Source organism: Sapajus apella, unplaced genomic scaffold (assembly GCF_009761245.1).
Source record: "Sapajus apella isolate SASKATOON/1434 unplaced genomic scaffold, GSC_monkey_1.0 scaffold24, whole genome shotgun sequence".
NCBI lineage: Eukaryota > Metazoa > Chordata > Mammalia > Primates > Cebidae > Sapajus > Sapajus apella.
Window position 1 is genome coordinate 21,930,896 of NW_022436964.1, and position 17,912 is coordinate 21,948,807.

The 17,912-nt window shown below is 37.3% G+C and overlaps 1 protein-coding gene across 5 annotated transcripts in view; it reads left to right on the top strand.

Moving 5' to 3' along the window:
- RIC1 (RIC1 homolog, RAB6A GEF complex partner 1) overlaps window positions 1-16,751 on the top strand; it is a 151,411-nt gene extending 134,660 nt beyond the window's left edge. For 4 of the 5 annotated variants that reach the window (XM_032291070.1, XM_032291071.1, XM_032291072.1 and 1 more), the window contains 9 exons: window positions 886-1,002; window positions 1,476-2,204; window positions 3,740-3,898; window positions 3,988-4,124; window positions 7,238-7,524; window positions 8,349-8,540; window positions 10,844-11,021; window positions 11,172-11,360; window positions 12,149-16,747. In XM_032291070.1, coding sequence (XP_032146961.1) covers window positions 886-1,002; window positions 1,476-2,204; window positions 3,740-3,898; window positions 3,988-4,124; window positions 7,238-7,524; window positions 8,349-8,540; window positions 10,844-11,021; window positions 11,172-11,360; window positions 12,149-12,437 — 2,277 coding nt within the window. In that variant the 3' untranslated portion in view covers window positions 12,438-16,747. Of the gene's footprint in view, window positions 1-885; window positions 1,003-1,475; window positions 2,205-3,739; window positions 3,899-3,987; window positions 4,125-7,237; window positions 7,525-8,348; window positions 8,541-10,843; window positions 11,022-11,171; window positions 11,361-12,148 lie in introns of all 5 variants that reach the window. The other variant, XM_032291073.1, reaches the window with a different exon arrangement.
- The last annotated feature ends 1,161 nt before the right edge of the window (window positions 16,752-17,912 follow it).

A 17,912-nucleotide genomic window follows, 5' to 3' on the forward strand; every position in this document is an offset into this window, starting at 1 on the left:
ACCTCAGCTGACCTGAAAATTGTCTTTGGCTCATCTCTTTTTCTACCTTTCATGTCTGGGATAGCAGTAAGCTCTATTTTTTTAATCAAAATGTTCCTTCCTCTTTACAGGTAGAAATGACTTGATATCTGAGATTCCCTTGAAAACAGGGCTGCTCATACTTTATTGTGTATAATTGTTTAAGCTGTGTGATAGGGCTCAATAGGAAATGATTATACTGAGCTCTCTGAGGATTGATTGAAATTTTTCATACTAAAAAGTCATACTGTTTTTTCATTTCTGAAGTCAACACCCATGAAATCTGCCTCTCCTAAGTATCCTGATTAAGTCTGATTTTTTAAATAACTGTCTTATTCAAGAACCATAAGTAGTGGCTTCTTTCTTACTGCTCTTTTACCTGGCTTTTTAAATCCTCCTTGAAAGTCTGTTACCATCCAGCTTTGTTCTCATAGTGTCCCTAGTCTAGCCAGCGTCTTCTCAGTTTCCCAGTACTTCCATGTCTTCGTTTTCATTGCATACTTCCACTAGAATACCAACCCTTACTCTTCTACTCTTAAAGTCTTCCTCATCTGTCAAGCTCCACTGCATCCTTTTAAACTTCCTGCAGTTATGGCAGCTAGATCACTGAAGTGATCTCTCATTTTGATAAACTTCTGAAGTTCTCTTAGTTTTTTCAGGATCATTCAACTGTGCCTTCAATCTTATGTCATTGGTGTTGTTCATTAATTGCATTATGTGTTAAGCTTTGTACCATCGTAGCTATACATAGTACAACCTCAGTAAGTATTATAGTTGTTTAACTTATAAACTTTATGGATTGGGGGAAAATGCCAAAAGCATACCTACACAGAAGTATGAATTTAGCTGCTTTTTCTTAAATTTCAGGCTCGTGGTGCAGAGAGCATTATGTTAAACCTAGCAGGACAGCTCATCATGATGCAGAGGGACAGGTCAGGCCCACAGATCCGGGAGAAGGACAGTAGCCCTAACCAAAGGAAACTTGTGAGTAAAGTACAAGTCATTTCACTTCAAACATTAGGAAGGTATGGGATGAGGATAAAGGAACGAAAGAATTTAAGAGAAGAGTATTTTATGATTTGGAAACTGAAAAATTAGGTCCATAGAATTAGTGTTAAGCCTCTGAGTATAAGACTGACTGACTGGAGGATAAGGTCCCAAAATGATCATGACATGTTCCATACTTCATATGTTATTGCTTAGCCATCATTCACTGAAAATTCTAATGGAAAATAGGGATAGACTGGTGAAGTTCATGGGTTGTTTTGTTTTTTAGATTTAAGTGTGTATGCTTTAAAAGGCAAGATACTTTTATTAACTGTAATTCTAAACAGATCCCTTGCTTTTCCCACAAAGATACTATACTACCATTTGAAAGACTTAGTAAACTAGTACCTAGGAACTTAACCTACAAATTTAATAGGAAAACAACCTGATTCTTGTCTTTCCTTCTCCAGCTGCCATTCTGTCCTCCTGTTGTACTAGCCCAGTCTGTTGAAAATGTCTGGACAACGTGTCGAGCAAATAAACAGAAACGTCACCTTCTAGAGGCCCTCTGGCTGAGCTGTGGTGGTGCAGGGATGAAAGTTTGGCTCCCTCTATTCCCGAGGGATCATCGCAAGCCCCATTCTTTCTTGTCCCAGCGGATCATGCTGCCTTTCCACATCAACATTTACCCCCTAGCTGTTCTGTTTGAAGATGCTTTAGTCCTTGGTGCTGTCAATGACACTTTGCTCTATGATTCTTTGTATACTCGGAACAATGCTAGAGAACAGCTGGAGGTGCTCTTCCCTTTCTGTGTTGTGGAGAGAACCTCTCAGATCTACCTCCACCACATTCTACGTCAACTTCTGGTCAGAAACCTTGGGGAGCAAGCCTTGCTCTTGGCCCAGTCCTGTGCCGCATTACCTTACTTCCCTCATGTGCTGGAGCTCATGCTCCATGAAGTACTGGAAGAAGAAGCTACCTCACGGGAGCCCATTCCCGACCCTCTCCTTCCCACTGTGGCAAAATTTATCACCGAGTTCCCCCTCTTCCTGCAGACAGTTGTCCATTGTGCCAGGAAGACTGAATATGCCCTGTGGAATTACCTTTTTGCAGCTGTTGGAAACCCTAAGGACTTGTTTGAGGAATGTTTGATGGCTCAGGATTTGGACACAGCTGCCTCTTACCTTATTATCTTACAGGTAACAATTCTCTTCTTATAAAGGGGCAAGAATTAATGAGCTTAAACTTAGAAAAATAGAAATGTCCTGGTTTGGCACCATGATTGTGTTTATGGAATTCATAGTCAAATTTTCTCTTTATATCTTTAATTTGAATTCAGACAGATTTCTTTGAATGTCATAAAGTAACATTGCAGAGATTTTTTCCTGTTTGTCCATAATAGGCCTAAAACAGATTAATAAGTTCAGAGCAGTATTTTGAAAATTTAATATATTGGAGAAATTTAATACATGTATTAGAATACATATCGGAACATGTAAGAAATATTACATAAGATTATTGAAATATTATATAAGAAATATAGCAAAGAAAGTATTATTTGGGATATTAGTGAGTTTGAGCTCCCCACAATAGTAGATTTATTTCCTTTTAGTATGGGTTGCTGAAGGGACACTTATTAGAGCATGGTCATAACAGACCACCTTGAGCTAGTCTCCCCAGAGCAAGCCGAGAAGGCTCAGGCCTGCCACAGCACAGACCCTCATAGCACACAGTTTTCTCAAAATAATGGCTTCTTTGCAACTCCTGAAAATTTATTTCATTAGATATTTGACAAAAGGGCTTGACGGTTGATAGGCTACACTTAAAGATTCCTTACAGTTACTGCAAAGTTGTTTTCATTGATATAAGAAGCTAACCATAAACCTGGTTTAAATCTCCACCTGAAGCAGATTTCCTGTCAGCTTCTTTGCTTCATGGCAATGGACTGACACCAGAGGAGACACTCAAGCAGAGAGACCAGGGGGCCTTGAAGTATGATTTCATGGCTAACCCTAAAGAAAAAGACATAGGATTTTTAAAATAGAATCAAAATAAATGCAGCAGTTTTTTGGTTCTGGGTCATTCCCTGCAACTTCAATGATCTCCCTAACAATATAATTTTTTTTTCTCAGCAGAATTTCTAAGTTGCTATGGAATGGTAGATAATAACTACAATTAAAGTTGTCTATTAGGCAACTTTCCATGAAGACCAAGATAGGCAGGTTAAATTTGTGAAAGAAAAATCGAGGATTCTGGATGTGCAGCAGAACTTTACTACTTGCTGTTGCCCAAAGCAATGATTTTAGTCACATCCTTAGAAAACAGCAACAGGAGACAAACCTGACTTTTTTTTGGAGTTGGGCAAACCTCCCTTTTTTTTTTCTTCCTTTTCTGCTGATCTTCAACAATTTACTTAACTCAGTTTCCACACCTGTAAAATACAAATGATATGCCTATCTGCAGAGTCACTGGGAGAAATAAATGAAATAATGAATCAAAGTATAGTATGGTATCTGGCATGCAGTGGGAGTTTAATAAATTATAGTTTACATACCTTAGAAGAGTACTTGCCTCACTTTTCCTTGTACAGTAATTTTTAATCTTACTATTAAACTAACCCTTATGGTGGTGTGGCTACATTCTTTGAGTTTAGAAAACTGTGGAGATAAAGAATTGCTCATATCTTCCCAAATTGTGTAGTATAAAAAGAATGCTGTCCTGGTTGTTTTTGTAGAATATGGAAGTCCCTGCAGTAAGTAGGCAACATGCCACCCTTCTATTCAATACAGCATTAGAACAAGGCAAGTGGGACCTTTGTCGACACATGATTCGATTTCTTAAAGCCATTGGCTCTGGAGAATCTGAGACACCTCCATCCACACCCACAGCTCAGGTTAGTTGCAAAAGTTATACATCTTCTCTAGGCCATACACCCACTTGGCATCTTTCTCTAACACTACTGCATATTGTGTGTAATCCTAGGAACCCAGTTCAAGTGGTGGATTTGAGTTCTTCAGGAATCGAAGCATCAGTTTATCCCAGTCAGCTGAAAATGTTCCTCCCGGTAAATTCAGTTTACAGAAAACACTAAGCATGCCATCTGGTCCCTCTGGAAAAAGGTAAAATAATAAAGATATAATGATATAAAATATAAATATATAGATAAAATATAAAGATGTAAAAAATAATGCTTTCTGGCATCAATGACGCATGGCAATTCAGGACATTTACAAAATTAGGTCTTAAATGAAAACAACTATTTAATCCAATTGCAGTTTCTTTTTCAGTTCCCAAAAAGCAGAGGCCACACAGAAGGCTTCCCTTTTTTCTTCCTCCCAAGTTCACTTCTGTACTCTTTGTATGGTTTCTGCCCCTTTATCTAGAATAGGTTTTGATGTACCTGTTCTGAATGTAACAAACTTTGTTTTTTTGTTTGCTTATTTGTTTAAGACAGAGTCTCGCTCTGTCCCCCAGGCTGGAGTGCAGTGGCACCATCTCAGCTCATTGCAACCTCTACCTCCAGGGTTCAAGTGATTCTCCTGCTTCGACCACCTGAGTAGCCAGGATTACAGGCATGTGCCACCATGCCCAGCTAATTTTCGTATTTTTAGTAGAGACAGGGTTTCAGCATGTTGCACAGGCTAGTCTCAAGCTCCTTGACTCAAGTGATGTGCCCTCCTTAGCCCCCCAAAGTGCCAGGATTACAAGCGTGAGCCACCCTACCTGGCCAAATGCCACAAATTTATTTTTTTTTCCATAAGCTGTTGGGGTACAGGTGGTATTTGGTTACCTGAGTAAGTTCTTTAATGGTGATTTGTGAGATTTTGGTGCATCCATCACCTGAGAAGTACACACTGTACCATATTTGTCTCTTATCCCTTGCCCCCCACTCTCTTTCCCCCCAAATCCCCAAAGTCCATGGTTCATTCTTATGCCTTTGCATCCTCATAGCTTAACTCCCACATATCAGTGAGAACATATAATATTTGGCTTTCCATTCGTGAGTTATGTCACTTAGAATAATAGTCTCCAGTCTCATCGAGGTCATTGCAGTTGTGAATTGTGCTGCTATAAACATGCATGTGGCAAGTATGTTTTTCGAATAATTACTTATTTTCCTCTGGGTAGATACCCAGTAGTGGGATTGCTGGATCAAATGGTAGTTCTACTTTTAGTTCTTCAAGGAATCTCCACACTGTTTTCCATAGCAGCTGTACTAGTTTACATTCCCACGGGCAGTGTGGAAGCATTGCCTGATTACCACATCCACGCCAACATCTATACTGTTGTTTAATTTTTTTATTACAGTCATTCTTGCAGGAGTAAGGTGGCATCACGTTGAGGTTTTGATTTGAAAATGCAACAAACTTTTAAATTACCTCTGATGATAGAGGACCAAAGTAAAAAGGAAGATAGATAAATCTGTAGGTAATCCAAAAGCCTTCTTAAAGTCAGTAATTTTACTCTTCCTTCTAGTTATACCTTTTAATAAAAAATAAAAATTTAGTGCTAATGCATTTGACTTTCCTGTGACCTATTGATTAGAGAAGTTATTAAACAGTGGGGGAGCCAAAGGAATTGTATGCTGGAGAGTGAAACTGCTATTACCTATAGATGGGATATTGTCTTCTGAGAGACGACTATGAATTTACACTAAACATTATCAAATCATGAGAATTTCCTCTGGTTTGTGAGGCCTGTGCATTCCTTCCTGTGTTCTTGTCTCATTTTTTTCCTTACTTAATTCTTTATTTTATATTGTTTATATTCTCTTTTTTTTTTTTTCCCAGGACAGCGTGAACATATGTTTATATTGTTACTACAGTGCCTGGCACCTAGTGAGAGCTTACTGAATCTTTGTTACTGTCATGCTTTACTGTTTATTAACAAGTGCTTACTACATGCCAGGCCCTGCTCTAAGCATTAAATGCATATTCTTTTTTTTTTTTTTTGAGACGGAGTTTTACTCTTGTTGCCCAGGCTGATGAACTCGTGCAACCTCAGCTCACTGCAACCTCCGCCTCCCAGGTTCAAGTGATTCTCCTGCCTTAGCCTCCTGAGTAGCTGAGATTACAGGTGCCTGCCACGACGCCTGGCTAATTTTTTTTGTATTTCTTGTAGAGACGGGGTTTCATGTTGGCCAGGCTGGTCTTGAACTCCTGACCTCAGGTGATCCGCCCACTTCGGCCTCCCAGAGTGTTGGGATTACAGACTTGAGCCACTGTGCCTGGCCAGGTCCTTTAAATAACTCTGAGAGTTATCCACATTGCATAGGTGAAGAAACAGAGGCCTAGGAAAATAAACTTAGTTATGTTCACAAAACAAATGAGTGGCGGAGCCAAGATCTGAATCCAGGCAGTCCTGCATTAGAGACCAAGCTCTTTACCCAACCGCTAAACTGCCTCTCACTTAAAGTACCACATTATCCATTTACCAATCCAGTTCCCCCACATTAGCTCATGTGAGTCAGGGATGAAGACTATACATAGTCAAGTTGTAATTTATAAAAGTTGGTTTTAGGACTGTCAAGGTGGCTCACACCTGTAATTCCAGCACTTTGGGAGGCCAACGTGGGAGGATTGCTTGAGGCCAGGAGTTCAAAATGAACCTGGGCAACATAGCAAGATCCCATCTCTACAAAAATAAAAATAAATTAGCCAGGCATGGTGGCAGGCACCTGTAGTCCCAGCTACTTGGGAGGCTTAGGTAGGGAACATAGCTTGAGCCCAGGAGTTGCAGGTTGCAGTGAGCCATGATCACATCACTGCACTGCAGACTGGGTGACACTGTGAAACCTTGTCATTTAAGAAAAAATAAAATTGGTTTTCTTTTCATATATCTGCAAGACTCACACTGAGAAATTTCATTTCATTTTGCCTGTCTATCCTTAGTTTCTTTGATGTGTTCTCCTTCCCTTTTCTCATTGGGCTTTTCAAATACAGCATGGGTTTGTTCCCTTTCTTTCCATCAGCCACTCATCACTTGCTTCCCAGTCTGACTTCTTCTGTCCCCTTTTTCCTATTCCTGTATTCATTCTACAAATGTTTTAAAAGCCTACTGTGTTCCAGGGGTTGTGGTGTCACATGGAGGAGAAGTCCTGATGCTTTATCTTCATTGTCAACTAGAATTGGTTCTTGGATCGCTTGTTTCCTTGTCATCTTTATCAGTACTACTGCATAATAAGTCCAGTAAAGCTTATTCTGGAGAAATAATCTTGTGTTTCCACTTACAGATGGAGCAAAGACAGTGACTGTGCTGAGAACATGTATATTGACATGATGCTGTGGAGACATGCTCGGCGCCTCTTAGAAGACGTGAGGTTAAAGGACCTTGGCTGCTTTGCAGCTCAGCTGGGCTTTGAACTAATTAGTTGGCTTTGCAAGGAACGTACCCGAGCTGCCCGGGTAGACAACTTTGTAATAGCCCTGAAGAGACTCCACAAAGATTTCCTGTGGCCACTTCCAATTATCCCAGCCTCTTCTATCAATTCTCCTTTCAAAAATGGAAAATATCGAACTGGTAATGTAGACTTTGTGTCACTTGTACAAGGAGAATTGTATTTTACTCCATGTAGTTAGACATTTTATTAGTTGATATTCAAGGGATTATTTTTATTCCAAACTTAGGAGTGGATAAAAGCCAACTTTTTGTACATCAGTTGGAATGTGCACTGCTTGACCAAGGGTGTAAATAAAGTAAAACCTTTTTCTCTAAATCTTATGACCTTGAAGTCTAATTCAAGAATCTAGTCATTCTTGGATTATAAAGAAGTTGAAAACTAGCTGAATATAAAAGCTACCATGCTTATGTTATTGTGGGAAGGAGTTCTGGAACCAGATAGACAAGGACCTCAAAATAAGCTGACAGAACTCATTCCAGGGAAACAGGCCACCTTCTAAACTAGGAGAGGACAAACTGAAAGTGTATATTTTGGTGAAAGAAAAATTTAAAGTTTTTTAATTCAGATCTTTTTATGAAGACTGTTCTAATTATTATTTATGAATATCAAAACCAAAACTTTTAACTTTGGCATTTGGAAACTGCATGTCATCTTAAGAGCCAAAGCAAGTCACTTAGAAGATCAACATAATATATAAGTTTTGCCTAGCTCCAGTAAGAGATAGGATGATGTAACTGTTAGGTAATATTGTGTGGCTAGTCTATTGTGTTACAGTCCCATGTCTCTAGTTTTGGGGTGGCCGATACACTTCAGGGCAGTAATTGCCTTTGAACTGTCTTTATTGGGTAGGCAGATGAAGGAAGCTAAAAGAGCTCATTTGAAAATGTTAGTGTGTGCATTTTGAATTTCTTCCTCCATTTTTTGTTCTTGGACTACTCTTCAGTGGGAGAGCAGCTGTTAAAGTCTCAGTCAGCTGACCCATTTTTAAACCTTGAGATGGATGCTGGCATCTCCAACATCCAGCGAAGTCAGAGCTGGCTCAGCAACATTGGCCCCACACATCATGAGACAGACACAGCTTCATCCCATGGACCACAAATGCAAGATGCCTTCCTGTCACCTTTATCTAATAAAGGTAAATGTCATTTTAAATCCTAGCTCCTCTTCATTTCCTTTGAAGAACATTTATATGCTATAGCACTTCAGAGATGGAGCTTCACTCTTCTTCTAACATGATGGAGGATTAACCATTTGTATCTGCTGGAGAGGTGGACAGTTTGTAAAACAAGGCCAAATTGGCCTTGACTGTACTTTGCCATATTTATTTTACATGAACAAAAAAAATAGTGCAGATCAACATTAATAGATAAATCTTTGTAAATCAATACTGATGATAAGGAAACACTAACGTTGAGCCCCAAGTAAGCAAAATGTTATCATCATATAAAGAATTCCATTTTTATCATAATTAGATGTGGATCAAAAAAATTTTTACTCCATTATCATTTTTTTCCCATTATCATTTTTATATTACTTATTTTCCTTTTGGAATATGTGAGGTGGTAGTATTTTTTATTTCGTCGATAAAAATTTGTGGTCATTTGCTTTTTCTCTTGCTATATAGGTTCCTACGTAATATCCTTCATTTTGCCTCCAGGCCTTAAAAGCTTGTAATATTTACTCTCTGGCCCTTTTACCAAAAAATGCACACCAATCTCTGCTCTATAGTAATGGGTAAATTACAAACTGAAGAGGTTTTGAAGCAATTTATGTTGGTATAGGGTTATAAAGTATAGAAGCTTAAACAGCAGTTTGTCAGAGTTTTTGCAGTTTTTTTAGTGGTCAGGTATTTGTCTAATGTTTGAATATCAGTCGGTCATAACTGTTAACTGAGCTTCTATGTGAGGAGGCTTACAGATCTCATTAGTTTTTTTTTTTTCTAATTGTGGCAGAATATACAATTTATCAGCTTAATCATTTTTAAGCAGTCTGTAGTGTTGATACCCCATTGCTCTGCAGTCAACCTCCAGAACACTCTTCATTTTCAAAATGAAAACTCCGTATATGTTCTTTATTAACAACTTCCCATCAGTTCTTCCCCCCATCCACTGGCAGCCACCATTTTATTTTTTCTCTCTCTGAATTTGAGTATTCTAGGTACTTCATATAAAGGAATCATACAGTGTTTGTCTTTTTGTGACCAGCTTATTTCACTTAGCATAATGTCCTCATGTTCATCCATGTTGGAGCATGTGTTACTCCTTTGTATGCAGATACCACATTGTGTGTATTCATTTGATGGAAACTTGCGTTGCTTCTACTTTTAGCTATTGTGAATTCTATGAATGTGGATATATATAATATTTCTGTGAGATTCTTTTCAGTTCTTTTGGGCATATACATATTCAGAAATGGGACTGCTGGGTGATATCGTAATTCTGCTTGTAATGTTTTTGAGGAATCGCCATGTTTCCCATAGCAATGCACCATTTTACATTCTCAGCAGTGGATGACGGTTCTAATTTCCCCACATCTCACCAACACTCACTTTCTGTTTTTTGATAGTAATCATCCTAATGGGTGTGAGGTGGTGCCATTACTTGTTTTAGAAAACTTTGAATGAGATCATTTCAAATATATTAAAAAGTAGAGATAATATAGTGGGCTCCCCTCAGTCCCCCATGTGGCCATCACTCAGCTTCCATCACTAATGGCCACATTTGTTTAGCGTACTTCCCCCATCCTGTATTAACTGAAGAAAATCCATGACACATCATCTATAAATATTTCAGCATTTTTCCTACAAGGACTCTTTAAGAATTATGACCAAAATACTATTATCCCTATAAAAATTTGATAATTCCTTGATACCATCAAATATTCAATAAGTATTCAGATTTCCAATTATTTCATAAACATCATAATTTTTTATAGGTTGAGTCAAGATTTAAATAAGGTTCACATATTGTGATTGTGTTCTTAATTCTCTTTTCAAGTGGATGTTCCCTACCATCTCCTTTTCCCTTCCTTGCAGTTTATTCATTGAAGAAATTTGATTTTGTGGAGTTTACAACAATAATGATTTTGCTTATTATATCTTCATCGTTTAGTTTAACAGTTTCCTCTGTATTTCCTGTAAATTAGTAGGTGATTGTAAAGACTTGGTCAAATTCTAGCCAGATTTTATTGAGGGAAGTGGGGAAGACTGCTTCATAGGTGGTGGTAGTATGTTTTTTCATCTAAAGACACATAATGTCTGGTCATCTAATTTTTAAAAAATATCTTCTATGTTCACATGGTAATTTTAGCCATGGGTTTCATGTTTTAATTTCAAGATCCTGAGAAATCAACATCTGAGGAACAACTAATATTTAAAATTAAAGGAAAATATATTTTCTACAAGAAGCTGGTTTGTAACTTCTAGCAATTCTTCATCAGGTGATGAATGCAGTATTGGTTCAGCCACAGACTTGACTGAAAGTAGCTCCATGGTGGATGGAGATTGGACAGTGGTGGATGAAAATTTCTCTACACTCAGTTTAACTCAGTCAGAGCTGGAGCACATTTCCATGGAGTTGGCCAGTAAAGGGCCTCATAAATCCCAGGTCCAGCTTCGGTGAGTTTCTGGTCTATTTGAAATCACAGAATGCCCACTCAGAGTATTTGGGCATATAGGTATGGGGCTACTTTCCTAATAATCATTGCACTTCTGTGCATCTTACAGATCCTCCTTAGCATAAATCATTTTGTTTCTGCTTTTATTTAGGTATTTGCTACATATTTTCATGGAGGCAGGGTGCCTGGACTGGTGCATTGTTATAGGCCTGATTCTTAGAGAATCCTCAGTAATCAATCAGATTTTGGTTATTACACAGTCTTCAGAGGTAGATGGAGAGATGTTACAGAACATAAAGACAGGGCTACATGCAGTGGACCGATGGGCATCTACAGACTGGTAAGTGCTGCTTTACCATCTTTATATCTAATATTTTAGGTTGTTGTCTCTTGGTGAATTCTGTCCTTTCACCTTAAGGCTTAGTTATGGTTCGTGTATTATACTTATACATTATTATGTTAGTCAGTGTATAATTTATACTGTGAATGCATGTCACTGACTTAAGATTGATGCAGTGCAAATGAGCTTAGAATTAGACTGGAACTTCAGATTTGCAGTCCTGTGGAAATGGAGGCTATAATCTAAAAATGTCTACTTGAAAAGTCTCAAAGTTAAGGTCCATGTCAATTTAACATTCCTTGGCAGTAACAAGCAAATCCAAATTAGAATTGTGGTGGCAGTTCAGAGCCTTGGTCTCTAGCCCTGTCTTTATTACCAGTTATATGCATATTCAGGGCTAGTTACTTCCCTTACTTGGATCTGGTTTTCCTTAATTGCCAAATGGCTTTAGGTTAGATGTTGTCTGAAGGTCCTTTTTCGAGTCTAAACCACTTTTGGCTTTTCAATTGTAAAATAAAATTTTTATTTGTAATACTGGTTCTAAAACATCAGCCTTTACCCCTAGTGTGCTTAGAAACTTAAGCCGCAGGCTTATGCAACATGCAGCCCCCTCTGTGTTGGGCAGGACACCCAAGAAGCCTTTCCTTCGTACCTTCTTTGCCTCCTCCCTCCCCTCATAATCTATCATTGTCCTTACCATATCAATGCTTAGTGGGAGTTTATCTGTAACATTCTACCAAACCTTTTCAATTATGGCAGATGAGCTCATGTTTTTTTTCTCTACATAGTCCTGGATATAAGCCATTTTTAAACATCATTAAGCCACAACTGCAGAAGCTCAGTGAGATAACAGAAGAGCAGGTCCAGCCAGATGCCTTCCAACCAATAACTGTGGGTAAGACTCCTGAACAGAGTAGCCCCCGGGCAGAGGAGACCAGGGGCTCCTCCAGCCATGGAAGCATCCCCCAGGGTGAAGTCGGGAGTAGCAGTATGGTCAGCCGGAAAGAGGAGGACACAGCTGAAGCAGAGGAGGAAGAACCTTTTCAGGATGGGACTTACGACTGTTCTGTGTCCTAACAGTGAGGTTCCCATCACAATGGGGCAGTATTAATTAGCAGCAGCATGCAACTCTACGTTGTAACCTAGTTGGCTGATTTAACAGGAGAACTCAGTTCAGAGACTCTTTGGTAAAGTATTACTAGATTTTAACTAATTCTTGTCTAAGAAATCTTTTTGACTCCATAAAAATGTGATATAAAGCATCTTTCATAAAAAATTTTTAAGCTGCAGTGAAAAGTAAATATTGTACAGATGTACATGGGAATATTTTGGTTTTACTCAGAGGTTGGTAGCTCTTAAACCATAGGAATTGTTTTGTCCTAGGTGAGCTTACTTTTTCACTACTTACAGCTTCTTATGTTTCCTGGTTCTGCATATGTCCAGACTGCTTTTTTAAAAAAATGCTAAGGTGCTTGCTGTAGTTTATCAGGTACTTAAGCTACCTACCTGTTTGCTCCCTTGGATAGAGCTCGCTGGACTCCTTAAACAGTCCTCCTGAATAGATATCTACCCTGGAGCACAGTATGTGCCAGTGTGATAGAAACATTCTCCTTGGCTTTACTAGCCCCTTAAATCCCAGTCCAGAATTGATGGAAGCTATTGACCTGTGAGTTGATGTGCTTGTTTTAGCAAGCTTGATTCCCATTAGATCAGTGTGGGCACAGGTCTGAGGGATTCTTCTCAATTATGCTGTTAGATACCACTAAACAATTTTATATTAAGGAACAGTATCTTTTTGTGAATACTCTTGTGTAGATATACCCAAAGGCACTGTTCATATTTTTAGGGCTTGTATTGTAATTTGTAAGCTTTTAATGCTGGATTCTGCATGTCTACAAAGATAGAGCTTGCTCCTCTTTGCAAGTTGAGGAAGACAGATTTTTTTGGGTTGGTCATGAAGTAACAGAAATGATCACACTGATCATGAAATGCAGCAGGTTTTGTGCAAATTAATGTAGTTTTATTTATTGCTTTTGTAAATTGAATAAAGATGGACTTCTATGTAAATAGACTGCTGAATCCTGTATTATCACAGCTACTAAAAATTAGTATGTAAAGAATGCATTCTTCATTGTAAACTTAAAATATTTTATGTACTTCTAGAAATGACTTAAATTTGTTTTCATACATTATGAAAACAGAACTGCATACTCCTTAATTGCTTTAGACTAAATACACACATCCACTGTATGTAATTCTAATTAACTTATAACAGTATTAATTTAGACAGCTTGTTTGTACTGTGCAATTTGAACAAGGAATGCAATGTTATTTTTTACAAAAAACTTGTTTATTTTTATAATAACGATGTATTTGATGTGGACCAAATTCGTACCACTATCTAAAACAACCCCTTTTTTCATAGTGCAATTGTAGTTTAGAAACAAAACTTGGTCCTGTCTCCTTGCTTTTTAAAGTAAATGGCTAGATTTAGTTGTCTTAACCAGGTTTCCTTTGAAGAAAAACTCAAAACCGTTTTGAAACTGCTTAGTTCAGAATTCTTCAAAGTATTTAAAATTACTGAGTTGGGTAATATCCTATCATTTACTTTTACATTACAAGTGCAATAATTTCACAAAATAAAACTCCCAAATGGGTGGAGTATGTGATTATTGGTACCTGGTCCTTCTGGTGCTATTTTTATTTAAGTTTTTGTTTCAAACCACCTTTCCCTGAATCTTAAGATAATGTTTTGCATGTGAGTACATGCAGCCCAGCAAGAAACTGAACTCTCTTCTCCTGTTGTAGTCCATTAAGGAGAAGAACCAGCATTGCTTTTGTGTTTGGTGTGAATATTCAGTCAATAAAAATGATTTACCATTATAAAGAGCTGTGATCTTCTCAAATATCTTAAATAAAACACTGTGCTACTGAGTTCATCTCATTCTTGAAAGCAGGGCACCAGTAAGTTAACTGTATTCCTATGGGTTAGGCCATGAATCTTTTTTTTTAAAATAAAATATTCCTTTTTCAACTAATAGAAATAGGTCCCACAGCAAGAAATTTGGTAGGTTTACAGAAAATTTGGTAATTTATTTGTTATATAATTTAATTTTTACAACTCCATTTTTATTTTGTTGTGTTGCTTGGTTCACATATCAACTGTTTAAGCCATAATTTTAGCCAATGAATTTAAATATTCAGTATAATTATTTGAGGTTTACTAGATGCATTTATTAATAAGTTATTTGCTGAAACCAAAACAGGAAGTCATTGGGGTATGGGAATAAAATCAACCTTTGCTTTGTAATTAAAGTTGCTGCTATTTCTGTAATGTGTATTTTTCCCCACTTTGTAAAGGGCAATAAAACCATTACAAAAAGTTTTGTTTATTCATCATCTCAGGTTAACAACAAAAGCCATGAAAATCATCTTTTCATTATATAATTCTGTTTCTTAGAATTTTCCTTACGAAGTAACTAGAAATTCAGACCACTTTATTTAAAATATTTGTTTGTATGTAGATTTAGAATGGGAACGTCAAGAGTTGGCAACATTCTAGATGCCTAACAGTAATCTATTGGTGGAAACAGTCCATATCGATGACACGGAAAATGTTCAAAGTATAATGAAGAAATGACAGAAAATTATGTATACCGTAAGATACCCCACGAAGCAAGCAAAATTTTACATGTAAGTATAGAGGAACCTAGGTGTCATTTCTAATAAGTGGGATTAAAAATTACTTTGACTTTTTCCCATTTTCCTAAATATGCTTTGTCTCCATGGATTTGCCTATTCTGGACATTTCATCTAAATGGAAACACACAGTATGTGGACTTCTGTCTCACTTGGCACCAAAACATGTTATTGTTAGTTTGGCTGTAGCCATCCAAAGTTGTATATGAAGTGGTATCTCATCATAGGGATTTTCATTTTCCTAATGGCTAATGTACATCTTCTCGTAGGATTATTAGCCATTTGTATATCTTTGAAGAAAAATGTCTACTTATGTCATTTCATTATTCATTTGCTGGAGTTCTTTATGTTCTAAATACTATTTTATATATATATAAATTGCAGATATTTCCTCATTCTGTTGGCTTTCTTTTCACTTTTTTCCCCTAGGCTTCAATATTCAAGGTTTTGTTTTTTTTTTTTTTTAAATGATGTTAATTACAGCATTTGAAAAGGAAGATAAAATTCCACACAAAATAGAAGACTCTAAAATGTACCCATTAATACTGCTAAAAAACAAATTGGTAAGAATACAACAGAAGTCTGATTTAGGTTCTGAGTGTCGTCACCATGTGATTACAATCACACAGTCTTTCATTTCACTTTCATTTTGATTAAGTCAAACTTTTTTTTCTTTGGTTGCTTGTGCCTCATCCAGTGTTATGAATATTTATGCCTAAGTTTTAAGAGTTTTATAGTTGCATCTCCAGTTTTGTATATGATATAAAAGATATGATTTCATTCTTCTAACATGTGGCTACTGTCAGAGCACCATTTATTGAAAAGATTTTTTTCCCATTGTCAAAAATCAATCAAGTATAGCTATATGAGTTTATTCATAGACTCTTAATTGTATTATGATGATCTGTAATCTCTTCCTATGCACATACCACATTGCCTTGATTTCTGTTGCTTTGCAGGAAATTTTGAACGTGGGAGTCCTAAGTTTGTTTTTTCTAGGCTGTTTTGGCTAATCTAGTTCCTTTCTATTTCCGTATGAATTTTAGGATCCGGTTATCAATTTCTCTACTAAACTAAAGGCATTTGAGATTTTGATAAGGACTGTATTCATGACATAAAGCAATGTGGAAAATATTGCCATATTAATCCTTCCAGTCCATGAACATGAGATGTCTTTCCATTTATTGGGTTTTTAATGTCTTTTAACAGTGAATTATAGTTTTTAGTAAGTCTCATACTTTTATTATATTTATTCCTAAGTATTTTATTCTTAATGCTATTGTAAAAAAGTGGAATTTTCTGGTTTTGGATTGCATATATAAATACAGTTGTTTCTGTATATTGACATTGCATCATGCAACACTGAACTTTTCTTTTTCATGGATTACTTAGGCTTTTCTGTATTGACGGTCATGTTGTTCGCAACCAGAGACAGTTTAAACTCTGCCTTTTCCATCTGGATGCCTTTTCTTTCTCCTGACAAACTGTCCTGGATAGAGCCACCAGTACAATGCTTTATTAAATGGCAATAGTGGACATCCATGTTGTCTTCTGATATTAGGAAGAATCTTCCTTTCATCACTAATTATGATGCTAACTGTGGGTTTTTCATAGATAGCCTTTATCTGGTTGAGGATGTTCCCTTATGTATAGTTGGTCTTTAATAAAGACAAACCCACGTGACTGTTTCAATAGATGCAATGTACGTTTGTTGAGTGTTTTCATCATGGAAGGGTTTTGGATCCAAAACCCCTTCCATGATGAAAACACTCAACAAACGTACATTGCATCTATTGAAACAGTCACGTGGGTTTTGTCCTTTATTAATATGGTACATTACACTGATTTTTGAATGTTTTTAAGAAAGAGTTTTGCTCTGTTACCCAGACTGGAAGGCAATGGCACAATCATGGTTTGCTGCAGCCACAATCTGCTGAGCATAAGCCATCCTCCCACCTCAGTTTCTCTAGTAGCTGGGTCCACAAACATACACCACCATACCCTGCTAATTTTTGTGTTTTTAGTAGAGACAGGGTTTTGCCATGCCGTCCAGGCCAGTCTCAAACTACTTGGCTTAAGTGATCTCCCCACCTCGGCCTCCCAAAGTTTACAGCATGTGCCACCGTGCCTGGCCAACTTTCTAATTTTAAGCCAACCTTGAATTTGTAGCATAAATTTCTTTTGGTTATGATGTCGAGCCAAATTGTAGAAAAGAAATTATCAACCTGTTATATTTTTACAAATCAAATATGGAAGTAGAAGGGTCAAAAAATGCACTGATACACCCCAAAACTCCCTAAGAAGTATTTTTTAAAAAGACAAGAGCCATAACTGCATCTTGGCTTTATTGGCTCTAAAAGAAGAAGGGCCAAGACTGCATCTTGGCTTTACTGGCTCTAAAAGAAGAAGGGCCAAGAAGAGAATTATTCTTTTAGGGCCAATAACGGGATAGAAGTTGTTCAGCTGCTTCACCTTGTATTGAACTATTTCTGAGAGAATTCACTCAGAAAGGTTAAATAACTTGCACAGAGATCTTTGAACTCAAAAGTTCATGCTCTATTTTGGTGAGTGGTGGCACCCTTTCCTTCAGTGGAGATGAGAATAAGCAATGGGTCACTGGCTGAAGGCCAATTTCTTCCATCCGTCCTACCCTTACTCCCCGCACCCCTAAAAGAACACCCTTTGCCCTTTGATATTTTTTTGCTAATGGGGATGATTTAAAACTGCTACATATGCTTAAGCTCAATAGTTACCTAATAATTCTGTGAAATTTACAAGTATCATTTCATTCCAAGATAAGGGATTCCAACTGAAGAAAACATTTCCACGTTACTTGTCCTCATGAGCCATCTA